The 16,789-nt window shown below is 35.5% G+C and overlaps 1 protein-coding gene across 2 annotated transcripts in view; it reads left to right on the plus strand.

Moving 5' to 3' along the window:
• Positions 1-16,532, plus strand: part of LOC147833963 (uncharacterized) — a 278,169-nt gene extending 261,637 nt beyond the window's left edge. For both annotated transcript variants that reach the window (XR_015507502.1, XM_087281515.1), the window contains one exon: positions 16,438-16,532. Coding sequence is in view for 1 of the 2 variants with exons in the window: in XM_087281515.1 (XP_087137641.1) it covers positions 16,438-16,493 (56 nt within the window). In the remaining variant the exon portion in view is untranslated. The remainder of the gene's footprint in view (positions 1-16,437) is intronic.
• Positions 16,533-16,789: the final 257 nt, after the last annotated feature.

Raw genomic sequence — 16,789 nt, forward strand, 5'->3', positions numbered from 1 at the left:
GACAGCCTTGGCCACAAAACTAATGCGAGCGAAGATGTTGAATAATTTGGAGCGAGTCCTTGGTATTGATAACAGGGTCACCAGAAAAGCTGTTCGGTGAATTGCATTAATCTTGGCCTGCCGTATAGCACAATTCATCATGATGGGAGGCAGGATATGGCTCGCAAGTGAAGCCTGTCCCACACCAAATGAAGTCATAAAATACACACCTCAGCGTTGAGGTAAAGTGTTCTCCCTCTTTTTTTCTTCTTCCTGGAAACACTGTCTTGTAAACGTGTTCTTGCCTCCCCCAGTCGATCCTCCTCTGTTCCTAACAGAACACAGCAAGACTAATCAGCGTGGAGTTCATTATGTGCTCAAACATTTAGAAATGAGACTTCATAAAAGATACAGTACATGGGAGAATTTACTGGAAATGGTTAGGATTTTGCGCTTGTTGTTTTAACCCCCAATACACTAAAGATATTATGCAAATCACATGAACGCATGGGCTAAATTGTTCCTGAATGTAATTTGAACAGCCTGTTTCTTAATCGTTTGGGTCTGTGTTGAATGCTTGAGGAGGACGAATGCAGTAGTTGACCATGATCTGCTTTCGTTTTTTAGGACTGCACAGCATCAGTCCACCCCTGCAATACAGACGCCTGAATCAGCTGTTTGAAATGCCAGAAGTGCATGTGAATGCACTGTGCATCTGTATTTAAGCTGGTTATACAGAGCATTTCTTCATTTTCTGATGGATGTATAGTCAATTCAGGTAGTTCTAGTCCTCAGGTTAGTCTGGCTGATCTGATATTAGGACATGTTAGGTTAATGATGAGTCTGCATTTTACAGCATTTCATTTATTTATTCATTCATTCATTTTTTTTTCCACGAACACGGGAAGAAAATGCAAACTCCATACAGAAATGCCAACTGACCCAGCCGAGGCTCGAACCAGCAACCTTCTTTCTGTGAGACCTCATTACCCACTGTGCCACCACACTGCCTATATCATTTCAACTGATTCAAAAATGACTTCAAAAACAGAATCTAATTCATCATTCATTCATTCATTCATTTTCTTTTCGGCTTAGTCCCTTTATTAATCCGGGGTCGCCAGCAGAACAAACTGCCAATTTGTCCAGCACATTTTAACCCAGCAGATGCCCTTCCAGCCACAATCCATCTCTGGGTTCACCTGTGCTGCATGTCGTTGGACTGTGGGGGGACTGGAGCACCAGGAGGAAACTCACGTGAATGCACTGAGAGCATGCAAACTCCACACAGAAATGCCAACTGACCCAGCCGAGGCTCACCTTCTTGCTGTGAGGTAACAGCACTACCTACTGTGCCACTGCGTGGCCCGCAAATCTAATTAATAAATTACAGCTAGTTAGTTCACCCAGAAATTAAAGGGATATTTCACCCAAAAAATATCCTTGAAGAATGTTGGAAACATGCAACCATTCCCTTGGTAAGTGTTTTTAATACTACAGGTTTAATACAGGTTTTCAACATTCTTCAAAATATCTCCTTTTTAGATCAATAGAGTAAAATAAAACTGGTTTGGAACGAGTCAAAGGTGAGCAATTGATATAAATTTTCATTTTTTGTTCACAATGCTCCAATGTCAATTTATGTTGATGGTCCGTTTGTTGAGTTACTGAAGTTTGTCCTGCGCGCTTGCGTTTTTTTTTTTAGCTACTTCTTTGGTTTGGTGCGTTAATCTGATCGTTACTATTATTCAAAAGAAGGTAATGATTCGCACTCAATTACTTCGTACTGTTTTTATTTACACTTTTTCTTACATTTTACGGGTGATAACAGACAAACAGATGTTTCGGCACAAAGACTTCCTCAGTGTGTGACACAATTCTCTAACTCCACCCTTTTATTCCATAGTCAATCAAAATGTGCAATTAGTTAAACTGTCACTCTCATTTCATTATTCATTAATCACACAATAACTTATAATCTTCACAGCAATAACAATAAACAATCTTCCCATTTCCGACCTCACTCTACAGATGGTCCGTTTGTTAAAATTAAGTTGCATTGCATTTACATGCCAACTAATTCTCATTAGATTATAAGTAGAGGGTTGGGGTTAGGGTTAGGGTTAAGGTTAGTGTATGTTGACATGTACAGTACCCGCAAAGTCTCTTATAGTCAGTTAAATGTCTGTTTAGCAGCAGTATCAACATATATTAAGCAGATAGCCTAATACTCAAATAGACCATCAAAATAAAGTGTTACCGTGATATCTAACTTATTTTGCAATGTAGAAGTATGTTTTTTTTTTTTTTTTTTTTGTAAAATTAATAAACGACTGAGCTGTGCAACTACTTGTACCACAAACCAGTGTTTTAACACAACATTACATTAAATAGAGATACGACAAGCTAATTTGTACAGCTAAAATATAAAGGGAGGGTCTCTCTCTCTCTCACTCATTCATATAATAATGATAAATAAAGATCAACATTAATATATTTTAAAAATCAAAGTGAATTTTATTGTTAATCAGCCTGACAGGCACATGACATCAACATTTTCAAGGGGACATTTCATTTTGTTTGGAAACAAAAATCGGGTTGACGTCAGAACCCAATGTAAGACCGAAGTCAATGTCCAACCTAAAATCAACTAAATATCAACGTCTAATGATGTTGTGTGGACATTACCAATATGACATCTTTCAGATGTTGGATTTTGGTTAGCATACCTGACTAAATATAAGTATTTGACGTCAGTATGATGTAGGTTTAAGATGTTGACTCGATGTTGGATTTTGACCGCTTTCTTATGTAACCTAAAATCAACCAAATATCCACATTATTTGATGTTGTTGTTGGACATCAAAATAACATTAGCTAGACAATGAATTATGGTCATCTGCCGTCATGACTAACCTAATCTAACCTAATATTAACGATGTTAATATTATGACGTTATGTGCCTGCTGGGAGGCCATGTAACAGTAGCAACACAGAGGATCAAAACTGCTTTTCTCCAAACTCTAAACTTTTTAAACTAAAATAATAACCATGCAAACAAGATCACTGGCTAAGATCAAGATTTTTTTTTTTTTTTTGTCAAAATAATACAAATTTCAGTTTGTGTTCTGTTAGTAGACAAGCTGCGGTGCAATGGAGAATAACATGCATCACAGGTTGACCGATGGCAAAATGCTAAGAAAATAAATGCTAATAAATATGACAATTAACATTTAAAAATGAAAATTTTATAGTATATAATAATATAGCTTTATTTTCCCCCTACAAATTAAAATGTGTTCTGTTTATTTTTATTACTAAACATTTTTGAGATGATTTACAGAAGGCACCAACTAAATATTCACATAATATCGTTCAGTCTATCAATAATTTATCAACTAGAAACATCTTGACAGGCATGTTCCCAAGTTTGTTGACATATTAAAAGACTCTATGTAAGGACCACAGTGCAGCAGTAATTGGTATTGCAATGTTTTAAATGTTAGTCTATATTGTTAAATTAGTTTTAATAATGCTCCCGAGCAAATGACAGCAGAAGCAGATGTTGAAAATAATAATGAAACTCATTCTACTGCTCTGATGCTCCCTGCCATGTTTGATTAGCTTGTCACTTTTTTCAAAGAAATCTAACAATAAAAGTGTCTTGGCACTTTTATTCAGGGTACATTTTAATGATTTTCAGGCTGTCAACAAAATTGCAGGATCATCTTTGAATCCATTATTATTTGATTTACTGTTTAAAGTTTGTGGTCCAGACTTATTAATTAAATCTGTGTTTTGTCAACCACATTCCTGGAGGACCACCAGATCTGCACATTGTCTATGTCTTCTTAACCAAACACACCTGATTTAGATCATCAGCTCATTGACAGAGACTAAGAGATCTGTAATCGGTGTGACAAAGAAGACAAACCAAGCATGCACTGTTCCATATGTGGTTGAGAAACACTGAATTAAATAGTACTTTATCAGTAAGGATACAGTTTTAATTAAAAATGTCAAGTTTCTAAAATTATTAAATTAAATTTCTTTTGATTTATCGAAGATATCTATCTAAAAATATATCAATTTCCACAATATGATCAAGACATTTATAAAGCAGCAAACAACCATGTTAGAATGAATTTGTTAAAGTGATGTAATGTTTCACATTACGAGTTTTAAGATGAAATTTGCAGTGAATCTTTATTTCTGCCTTCCAGTATATGAGAAATATCTCAAAGGGAATCCTCCAGAACCTAACTAGGACATCATCTTACTAATGCAGGATTAGTCATTATGACTAAATGCCTTTGAGTGCTATAGCTCTGACATGTCGGAGGACGCCGTTGATTTCATTTGAATGAGTAACTCTGGGTCACAAAACGGAATCTGAATCTGACATAGGCCTTCATTAAGCTTCCTACGCCTGACCTTCGCATGCATCTCTTGACCACGAGACATGCAGAATTTTTAATCTAGAGGTAGCTTGAGTCGCAGGCAGCGAAAATCCATCATTCTCAAACTGCTATTGATGTGAACGTCAAGAGCAGTGAGAGGCCATCACGCAGAGCAGAACTGCAGATCGCACAACAAAGCACTCAGTGTAATTAGCAGCGGGGCCCTTGCTTCCATCCTATGAAATCACGTTGATGAAAACAGGAGTGACGGTGCAGGGAATCTGAAGCACGAGCTGAAATTTGTTCCATGTTGTAATGGTACTGCAGCCTGAAACGGATCAAACTCATACTGCTTTATAGTCTCAACACAGGGACTTGTTAGCATTGTTTACCATCTGGCCGTATGGGCAGTGTTCGCTTTGACTGAAAATTCATTTTGTTGTTCATTTTCTATATACCGAGCAATATATCTTAGTATTTTTATGTTTGCGTGGGTCTTCTCTGGATGCTCTTTGCAGTTAAATAATAAATAGCAATATATTAAAAAAAAAAAAATATATATATATATATATATATATATATATATATATATATATATATATATATATATATATATATATATATATATATATATATATATATGATTAGCCTAGGCTAAGTATTGTTCACTGTTATTTAATGTTAACTAATCGTCACCTTTATTTATAAGGTTCTATCTGACATTTTTGTCAAAATTGAGTTATTGACTTATTAAATGACAACTTATTCACATTATGGGATGTTTTTTTATAAATTGTTTACATTTAAGACTTTTTATTTAAAAAAATAAATAAATAAATGTTACACACATACTGTTTGCTATATGGAATGCAAAAACTTTGAGGCTCACTATCTCAAAATCATTCAGAATGAATTTAGAGCCTTATAATCCCAAGGTGACGTAATGTTGACTAATGAGATATTGCAGTAGATTTATTTATTTATTTTACCAGTAATCCGTTATTTGCGATGTGAATCCTAACTATTCAACATTTCAAGCCATCTATTTTAAGTCTGGAGAATTGGAATTCATCACTATAGCTGCATAATTATTATTGGAGCACCAATACTGTAGCTCAAATATTGACCTCTGAAAATGAAAACTAAACACAAAAGTCGTCTAAAAACTGAAAACCAGTGACATTAAAGTTTGCTATTAAACACTGGTTAGAAACTGAAAAAAAGTGAACGCATACAAAGTTCACCTGTTGTCAGAACACAAACTATACTTTAACAGGTGCAGCTTGGGCCATGAACATTATTTGTCACGTGACATTCACCTGAACTGAGTCTGAAAGGGGAATGCTGGTACAAGCACTAAACTATTTATCACTTGGGCTTTTACTCACTGCCAAAGCAACCAGTTGGCCAAACCTGCTTCTTAGCTTTTAAAGTCGTCATTTTATGTGTCATGCTGCATTTATTTTCCTTTACAATGCAGCCAGATGAAATAAACTTTTGAAAATATAGTGTCATATCCTGAAAAGTGAGAGAGATGAATTTATACAGTTGCAAAACAAATCTGATGGATGTAACTGGTGAAACAAGCAAACGTTAATTTCTCAAGTTTCATCTGCATGCATCAATAGCCACATTTGTACAGCGCTCCCAGGACAAATGCCATTCAACTGCACTAGTCAAGACTGAAATCTGAAGATGCTAGACTTTACCGCAGTGTACGAGTGTAGTAACGAGCAAAAAAAAAAAAAAGCACAAAGGCGAAACATATAGGTAAGATTTCATTTTTTACATGTTTGCATGTTATGAACATTTGTGCTAAACAAGCCACATGATGATAATACGGTCACTTACTGCATTCACCATAAGGCAAAGTAGCACTAAATTCTAGGCTTATGCCTTATGCTACTTTTGTTGAATAAAATAAGCAAACAATGTAAATGAAATATGACAACAAGATGTAGTAAATGAGTCGTTCATAAAAGGGATTCATTCACTAACGAATCATTCCCTCCGTTAGAATGAGAAGTGAAAGCAGGAGAGGGGTGTTTTTCAGGACACGGATTAAATCAAATTAAAAAGGGAGGGAAGATAATGCATTTCCATGAACAAAAACACATGGGGCTCTATTTTGACGGTCCATGAGCAAAACGGAAAGCGCAGGGCATGTCAGAATCCATATGTGCTAATATGAGGATGGGAAAATCCGCTTTGCGCCATGGCCCAAGGTCTAAAAGGGTTGAGTTTATTTTCTTAATGAGCTATAGGTGTGTTTTGAGAATAAACCAATCAGAGTCTTATATCTCATTCCCTTTAAGAGCCAGCTGTGTCGCATCATAAGCGCATTTGCTATTTACATGACGTAAAGTAAGTTCACTTTCGCTTTTGCTCTCGTGGATAGGGAAATCTTTATACACAGACATCAATTAGCCTATAAATAATTAATTTTGTTTGTTAAGCGCAAAGATTTGTTTAAAAATTATTTCTAAATTCAGTTCTAGTTTCCACCAAACGAATAAATGATCAATAATAACAAAGTGTGGTCAAAATACTTACATTTCCAAATACACCTGATATGCCCCATATGGTCTAAAAATTGACAGGTGGGCAAATCTAAGCTTGTTTTTAATAAAACAAATATAAATATGCATATAATAAATAATACTGCTAATAATAATAACATTATACAAAAGCAAATTGAATGAACTGAAAAAGCCTCCCGAGATGAAGGATTCAAGGCAGGGGTTTTTAAATCCATGTAGGCTATAAAATAATAAGTTTTGTAATATTTTCATTTTTTATATTTATATCATATATATATGCTTATTATTTCATATATATATATATATATATATATATATATATATATATATATATATATATATATATATATATATATATATATATATATATATATATATATATATATCCTTAATAGTTTAATTCTTTTTCATATGTAAAGATATTTGCGTGTTGCTCTACATCTTGTGTGTATTAAGCAGTGTGCAAGCGAGGCGCACAACTAACGCGCTCTGCACCTGACTTTAGACCGGGTTTGTTCTGGTCTAAAGAACAGACTATTACAGTTTCTCAAAATAGCAACGCGCCAAAACACGCCTTCTTTTTTAGACCAGAACGCCTATGGGCGCACATATGAGCACAAATGCATTTGCTATTTAAAAAGCATGGCGCAACACCTCAAAATGACCCTTGCGCCGAGCTGAAAGAAGCAAATAACAATTGTGTCACGCCTTGCGCCGGGTGTATGATAGGGCCCATGCTCTTTGTTGGCAATGCCTGTGCGGATACCTTCCATCTATGTAAAAAAGTGATATAAAATTATAATTTTTGTAATTTAAAAAATATTTGCACACTGACCACCAGGAAAAATCCCTGATCAGATTTATGCATATATCTATGGCTCTGGGTGGTCACAGTTCTCCACTGCACCTTGATCCCGCATTTATTTCAAAGGAGCGCTACCCTGTGAAATGGCTGCTCTATTGAAGCATTCGTTCCAATAGATAACAACAGGGTTGGTGACATCTAATGTAAATATCTATGGTAAAAAGCAAACAATTCAGTATAGTGGATTTTATGATGTAATATATCAATCGTTCCCCAAGTTTTAATAATTTTTAGAAATGACTTTTAATGTAGTAAAGAAGATATTACTGAGTGTGAAAGGTCTGCAAATTTTCAAAGAACAGAGTCCACAATAAATTAAATTACAGTCTTCAAAATTAAAGAACCGATTATGAATTGTGCTGCCTGGAAATCAGAGTTTGGTTTGTGTGATTGGCAAGATGAGAAAGTACTATTTTCTGTACTGCAAAAGCACATTTCATGTTTCTAAAGGTTGAGGAATACACTTAAAACAATGCTATTGTTACTTTTTATATCACTTTAGAGGGAATTACATGGAGCTTAAATTCAGATAATGCCATGTTATCTGGGAATTTCACACATCAATATTTTCTGCTAACCCGAAAAGAACTAATCACATGGGGAGCAACTCCAAATCATTTTTTTCCTGTTTTATAATTTGGCAGTTCTGGCAGCATTGACAATTATTGTTCAGTTAGGTTCAAGCTGATTTAATTGGGTTGAAAACCTTAGAAGAGTAAAAAAGAGAGAGTGATATTCAATTAAATTCAACATAACACAATGTAATAAAGATCATTTTTTTCATTCACAAGTGTCTAAGGCTTAATTCCAAATCTGTTTTTAAGATTGTAACTGTACTGTGCATTTACACCGTGGCCATATTCATCTATGTAAACACACGAAAACAACACTAACATTATAGCAGATACTGTAAAACGGTTATTCCAGGTCACCCTGTCTTTTCTGACAGGGTATTCGAGTGTCAAATATGAAAGTATATAGTGGTACTGCTATACAGGAGTTATTATTATGGATTATAGATAGCAAATTTTATATTAGGGATCATAGAAGCATGTTTTTTAAATAATTTTTTTTAAAAGCATGATGGTAAAACATGAACACTATTGTGAATGTATTAAAAATATGCTTGTTTGTTGTAAAACTTAGTAATAATGACTGAAAATACTAATTTGTGCATCTCCTGACTTCCGTGTGCAACCATGCTGCTGTTGTAGATGGTGTATTCTGGGAATTTTTTGTACCCCTTGGTTGACTCCAAGTGTGGTCCTGAAAAATAATAATTTCAAGGGCTATCTAGCCCTTCCCCTTAACCCTACGCTTTCAAGCCAAAGAGAATTGGGACACCCCTACCCATTCACATGAATGTGCAAAACAAAGGGTAGGGGGAAGGGGAAGGGCTAAGGAGTGGAATTGGGATTGGACCTTAATGTTTGCTCTATCACCTATGTATGCTTATTTTCCTTTGTTATTTAGATATACCATTACCATTCCATGTGCACTAAATTAAAAGTAGCAAATGTTGTATTTCTTACATATAAACTAAACTTGGAATCATGCTCTTAAATTGGAATCCCATCATAACATAAACCCTTGCTGTCTTCCATTTGAGACATTATTACAATCAAAATGCAAATTAATGTGAAAATCAGTACTTTATGGATTTAGAAGGAGACATTCCACTCAGTGGTACTGAGATGGCAACTTCTGAAGTGTTTCCTTTTTCTCATGCGTTATTCAGTGCAGCTTTTAAACTTTCCTTGTAAACATTCCACATTATCTTCATGAAGAAATCAGTGGCGCATGGCAATGTGCTTCGTTAACTCACTGAAACAATTGCATTTTCCAGCTTTCTCTTCACTTTAGCTCTGAAAGCACGCACCTGCCATGTGAGTTTCACTTTCTTGCATTCACTCGCCACTTTTTGTTGCTCTTCAGCACTTTCTGACACACCGTTTTCCTGTAGTTGATTGTGGAATGATTTCCAGCTCCTCTGTTTCACTGATTTTCTTGCATCAATCTTAAATGCTAATTTTCTATTGAGCTTTTCATTTCAGCACATGCTGTAAGTGGCTGAATGACAACTGATTTGGACATCTGACCAAGCATTTTAGAGTCGGCAGTGTGGCCCTGCTTTCTAAAAATTAGAGAGACGGAATCCTTAAATTAAAAAATGACAGTCCCCATGGCCTTGTTTACACCTAATGATGTGTTTTGGTCAATTTGATCTAAAGTAAAATCTGAAGTAAAGGATCTCTTTAGTCCATTTCGACTATTTTCCTGATTTCATTAAAGGGTGGGTCTATTAGAATGCATTCTGCCACATGAAAGTTTACTATTAAAGCAATGCTTTTAGTGTGTTCAACTACCTTTGGAAATGGTTGAAAGTGGGAAATCCGGGGTGCCGTTTAATTTATGTTTAGTTGCATCTATTTGTAACCAAATGAACACAAACACATCCCAAACCCTGTAGAAAATGGAGCCTGTGAGAAATAAGGCAATGCTGTAATACATTATTAAAAAAGTATAGTGTTTTTTGGACATTGGATGGAGAGAAAACTGATTAAGAAGACATCTAGAAGCAAATTAACAATGTTTGAAATAACACAAAATGGGCACTTTAAAGGAATTGTTCACCGAACATGAAGATAACTCCATTATGTATTCACCCTCAAGCCATTCTCTGTCTATATATCTTTTTTTCTTTAAGATGAACACAGTCAGAGTTTGTTAGTTTTTTGTTTGTTTTTTTTTTCATCTTGGCTCCTCCATGCTACATGAGAAATGATTGTATTAACTGAGCCAGGTTTCTCCCAAGGTTTTTTTTTTTTTTCTTCACTTTTGCCCATTGGTGAAGTTTTTTTTTTTTTTCTCGCCACTGTTGCCCTGGCTTGCATAGTTCGGGACTTGTAGAGCTGTGCATCGATGAATTACTCTTTAGTGTTTGGACTCCCAGCAGTGAATATTAAAACACCTTAAACTGAACTGAGCTGATCTAAACTGAACTGAACATAAACTCTGAAAACTGAACTACACTGTTTCAATTTACTATAATCTTCCATGCGAAGCTGCTTTGACACAATTTACGCTGTAAAAGCACTATACAAATAAAGACGAATTTAATTGAATTGAACTGAATAATTGTCTTGGATATTGGTTTTTATTTTGAAGCTTATAGTCAAACTAACTCATATGCCATAAAGGAGTTAATGCATATCTCATGAAGAAGGTCATGTGTTTTTGTAACAAAAATATTTACATTTATTAAATTATAAACTCGAATCATTGACTTCCGATGATGACCAAATGGATAGTTTGAGTGACTGAAGTATACAACGTATGACACATGACATAAGTCCAGTAGACACATGTATGCAGCATTGTAAGAGTAACATAGTGTATAACAATGGTCATCAACCACAGGAAGCAGTCCATGGATCAATTGGTAGCGGGCCGCACAAGAAAGTATCAATCAATTTTTTGAGTATGAATGGTCTTTTATTTTGATAAGTCTTCTATTTTGATGAAATGACCGTATTCTCTTGCTTACATCTAAATCACGTTAGCGTAAACATTTTTAAATGTATTTGTTACAAAAACACATTGATCCAATTCATAAGACAACATATGAATTCTACAAAATAAACGCCACTACCCAACACCAGTATATAGCATGGAAGAGGATAAAATGTAAAACTATGTTGATCTGACAAAAAAAAATTATAAAAAAATTATATACATCGAAGATGGCTTACAAGTATATCACTGTATATGGTAATTTAGATTTTTGTGTGAACTGTTCTATAAAAAGCTCAATGTCATGCATAAATTTAGTGCTTCAGCTGTCTCACGATACTCGCCGCTAATCACTTGTTCATATATGCATTCCATTAGTGGCTCAAGTAATCAGTCTCGGACTGTGTTTGCACAGAGGAATCTACATGTATCCCGCCATATGACTCATCAAGTGCTGTGTGATGATTCCGACTTGATTTTGCGGCACACAGCTTTTGCTCATTCCGACTTCCTGCTTGCTGCATCTGCTTGCAATGCCCTGTGGGAATACAGCTGGGCTTTGGCCTACATGTAACAAAACCACGAAGAGCAGCAAGAAAATATGATAAACGTCTGGCTAGTTGCATTGTTCTATTTGTTTCTGGAGCCATTTGCAATTTTGCATTCCCGTTTAGACTAATTGCATAATCACAAATCAAGCACCGCATGTAATCGGTGCTTTCGTAAACAGCACTTGGTAGGTAAATGAGGAGCTTGTCATCTAAGCAATCAACACACTCCGACACGCGCATTTGTGTTTTATGTATGAGACACCTGGGATTTTTTGAATGCAGTCGTGGCAGGCTGGTGAGCTGCAAATTCGCTCTCCACAGGAAGATGTGGACAAGACAGTCGATGATTCAGTGGAGTTGTCTCAGCTTCCTGGATCCCTTGCCTGGCTGACTCTTCTCTCCCGGGCAAGTCAGATCTGTTTGATAGCATTTAGCAGGACAAGCAGATGTCAACCGTTGCTGACCTTGCCAATTATTACCCCAACGGAAAGCTAATGACAGCATTTCTATTCACCCCTGCTGGGGAACCTGAAAGCTGCCATTATGTTCCTTTAATCTATGCAGGCATTTGCATGTATTCTAATGTCGGAAAAGCTAATAAAAGAAGACCGTATTCATTACGTGAATGACTCGATTTCCGACAGATTTTTAAGACTGACAACTGGATTATGCAAACTGTCTTTCTTTGAAGCATCTGGGGAGACTGGTTTCAACAGCCTCTTTGGCATTGGTCAGCACAGGGGCGTTTGCTGATCAATGATGTTAATGCAGAAGATGCACAATGCTTGATCTCAGCAGACGGCCAGGTTCATCGATTGGAAGATTGCTCACATGCTCGGCGTCCTGAATCACTGAAACTCTCAGAGTAAAGAGAGAGAGAGAAAGAAAGAAAGAAAGAGCTATAAAGGACCCATGAATTCAGAACTGGACCTTTCTGGATTCATGTTGTTTGTGAGATGCTAATCTAAAGGCTTTTGACCCAAAAATATCTTTGCTAAAATGCTGGGAGTATCAGTATAATAGGAACAAGAAGGGAAACTATCTGCTTGTTAAGTCGTGATGTATGGAATACTGTTTTCGAGTCCTTGCTGCTACTCATTTGAATTGAGAAATCATTTGTTTATGAGCAGTTTTTAGTCATACCACATATTGAAGTGAAATGTTTTCACAACAGTATCTGTACTTGCTGCATCCCAAACACCAATATTTTAACAGTTTATTAAAAATTAATCATTTTCTGGCCATCGGATATTAGACATGGATATATATGTATTGCGATCATGATTTTTGATAGTATTACATTGCTCTGTAAACATTTAATATTACGATTTGTTGAGTCTCCCTATATAGTTTGATATAGTGCCTGGACCTGGAAGATACTTCGTGTTATGTCACACTCAACAAGCGGATTATGTATTTACTGTACATTACAAAACTATATATACATAAATTAGGTGACTAAAAACATTTTTAAAAATTACCACCAAGGGCTGGGTTTATTACTAAACCCTGTGGTGCAAAAGTGTCTATTATTTTATAGAATGTTGGAATATTTTACCAATTTCATGCATGTTCAATAAATAGGGTCAGGGGAGGTTTTTCTTCAATGTCATAAATCTTAACAACTTATTGGATACAAATGAATCATTCGATTCACAGAATTATGTTATCCTCAATGCAATGCAAGAGTTATATTCAGGGGTGCGCAACAAATCAAATTTCCTATTTCGTTTTTTTTTTTTTATATATATATATATATATATATATATATAATTATTTTTTAGGGGTTTCACTTTTATTGTGGTAGGAGAGTGGAGATTTACAGACAGGAAAGTACAGGGGGCAGAGGTAGGAGAAGGGTCGGCACAGGACCTCAAGCTGGGAATTGAACTAAGGTCACCCTGAGCACCTCAGTGCTGTGTCAACACACTAACCACTAGGCTATTGGTGCCAACCTGATTCGATCTTTTCAACCCAAGCTCATTCTGGAAACGTAGCCCCGCGGACATTTCTGGAGACCGCGATTTACGTGGTCGATTTACTCAATTTTTTTTTATCAAGCGAACGATGCGGGGCGGTGTGACGCCGCTCCGCTCCTCCTCTTCGTGCTCGCCGGCTGACGGCTTGCCTCCATGTGGAGGGCTTTCCCGCCTAAACCAGTTTGTCCGCTAAGCTCGCAGAGTTACGTCGGTGGAGCGGAGGCCCGGAGGGAGGACCTACGTTTCCACAATGAGCCTGGATTAGCTCTTTTATCTGTAGCTGATATTAACAAGTGGAGTCTAGTGGAATTTGTCAGTTGTCAATCATTCTCCAGTCCTCCTTTGGCCGCACCCATACATACGTCCTCTTTTTTTTACAAATTCTCTGCACAACATTAAAAGCATAGGCCTTTCTCAACTGCAAATATTCTGTGCTCACAGGAAGTTTCGCTGCAAAGCTCAAGTTAATTTTAGACTATCAGCTTTATTTATTTCTGCAAAAATGCTTCACACTCAACTGTAGTAGTTAAATGAATATATATCGCCCTTTAGCAATACAAATACAATTGTTTAATGAAAAGAACAAAGCGACAAAAATAATTTAAAAAATCTACCTTTTTCACAAGAAGCATATCTAAATTACAAAAAGTATAACAAAACTGGACTAAACAGCTTTACTTGAGACAAAGTTAAATACCATTTGTGCCAATCAAAGTTAGTTGTTAGCTGCTAAGTTCACTTGTATTTGTGTATTGTTGAGTGTATTTGCAAAAAAAAAAATGCAAGTACTTTTGTTTTTATTATAAAGAATTGTATACAGTTTTAGGCATCATTTGATTGCGCATCTACCAATTTTTGCAGTTTATATCTGAAATGAATGTTAACCAACAACATATTTTATTTTGTTCAATGTAAAATTTGATTATGGGGCAGATTATGAATCAATAAGCATTGCGTCTGCATAGTTTTTTTTTTTTTTTTTTTTACAATACTATGTAATAACCTTACAACATTTTTGCCAAGCATAGTGTGTGGTTTGTGAAGTTATACTATAACATTTACATCACAAATCTGTCTCTTAATGTATGGCTTGTAAAGTAATAATCTTGGGTGCTCAGCAGTTATAGTTTGCATCAGTCGTGAAATACAAATTGACAAAAAAGCAGAAACATGTCAAAAATGAGATAAAATACTGGTGGTTGGTTCACCAAATGCATTTTTATTTTAACATTATCAGTATGTCATTTTGAATGCAATGAAGAATGAACCTTTTAGTGCCACTCATCTGCAGATGTAATTTCCTGACTGATGTGACGCAAACATGGACCAGTGTAATAAAATATTGCTAAAGTCATGTTCGTCTCTTTCTAGAAAACTGAACATGCTCTTTAGTGCTAATGGACAGTTCACTTTAAAACTGACATTAAACATGCAAGAAGTACTGTACTGTTTCATATTTGACAAGATCTCTCCAAGGACAGTTATATTTATATTGTTTTTAGGAGTTTGTTTATTAAGAATTAAAATAATAAGAGGACAAATAATTCTGACCTCATATATAACTGACAGTTGAGGTCAGACTTATTAGCCCTCCTATTACATTTCGATTCTTAAACAGAGTTTAATGGAGAGAAGATTTTTTTCCATGCATTTCTAAACATAATAGTTTAATAACTCATTTCTAATAACATGATTGACAGTACATAATATTTGACTAGATATTTTTCAAGATATTAGTATCCAGCTTAAAATGCAGGGTAGGGTAAATAGACAAGTCTTTGTATAACAGTGGTTTGTGACAATTGAAAAAAAAAACATTGCCTAAGGGGACTAATAATATTGATGTTAAAATTATTTTTAAGACTTTCTTCAGAAGAAAAAAATATTATAAGAAATACTGTGAAAAATTCCTTGCTCTGTTAAACATCATTTGGGAAATATTTCAAAAAGAAAAGAAAGAAATCACAGGATGACTAATAATTCTGACTTCATCTGAATATATGGCACTTCTGATTCATTGATTTCATTTCTATGTTTTCCACAAACAGTGACTCAGTGTCTGTAACCCATGTACACTATCTCCCAATAATAGCAGAAAATATCTTCATAGGTGCTTTATAAGCTGATGTTTCTATGGGCCACTACAAGTAAGCCATCTGCTGTATTGGAACCATCAAAGCTGGTCAATGAACACTTGAGAACAAGTTGACTGCAATGTGTGCAATCATTGTAATACGCATAAATGAATATCTTCCTACAGAATATTTCAGCAGATAATTTTGCAAACTAACACAACACAGCCAGACAAAGGCATTTGCCAGCAAAACACTTTGTAAAAACATGTCTGGAGTAGTCGAAAGCAGTACTAACTTAATTGACTAAATATCTATTGTTTTAATCAATACAGTATGTGTATAACAAATGCCGACAACCCAGTTTAAAGACACCAAAGACACAAAATATGGCAATATAAGCTCATTCTGAAAACATAGCCCTATTTACATTTTTGGAGATCCCGAATTATGTAGCCAGAAGTCCATATGGCTGCATTTCATCTTTAAAATAAATGCTACAAGGTGGAATGACACCGTTCCTTTTTGCGCTTACCAGGTGACCACTTACCTCCATATGGACAGCTTTCTCGTTGTTACCAGTTTGTCCAGTAGCAGGGTTCAAGTCCAGAGAAGAACAGTTCCAGAAAGCAGGTAAGACAATAACTAAAGTCAAAAAATTAAATAAACAGTTAATAACAGTTGAGAATGTAGTAAAATCTGCAAATTTGGTAAAAATCTGAAAATGTGTTAAAAATCAGAAGAGGGATTTTCTTTTTCTGAACTGATTTTTAAATCTGTTGGTTGGGTTTGAGGGAGTGGGTCAATTAGTGCTTTAAAAAACACTATTGGTTGGGTTTAGGGAAGGAGGAGGGTGGATCAGTCAATCAGTCAGGACATATTTGGCACTC

The sequence above is a fragment of the Danio rerio genome, chromosome 14 (genome assembly GCF_052040795.2).
Source record: "Danio rerio strain M-AB ecotype USA chromosome 14, GRCz13ab, whole genome shotgun sequence".
Classification (NCBI taxonomy): domain Eukaryota; kingdom Metazoa; phylum Chordata; class Actinopteri; order Cypriniformes; family Danionidae; genus Danio; species Danio rerio.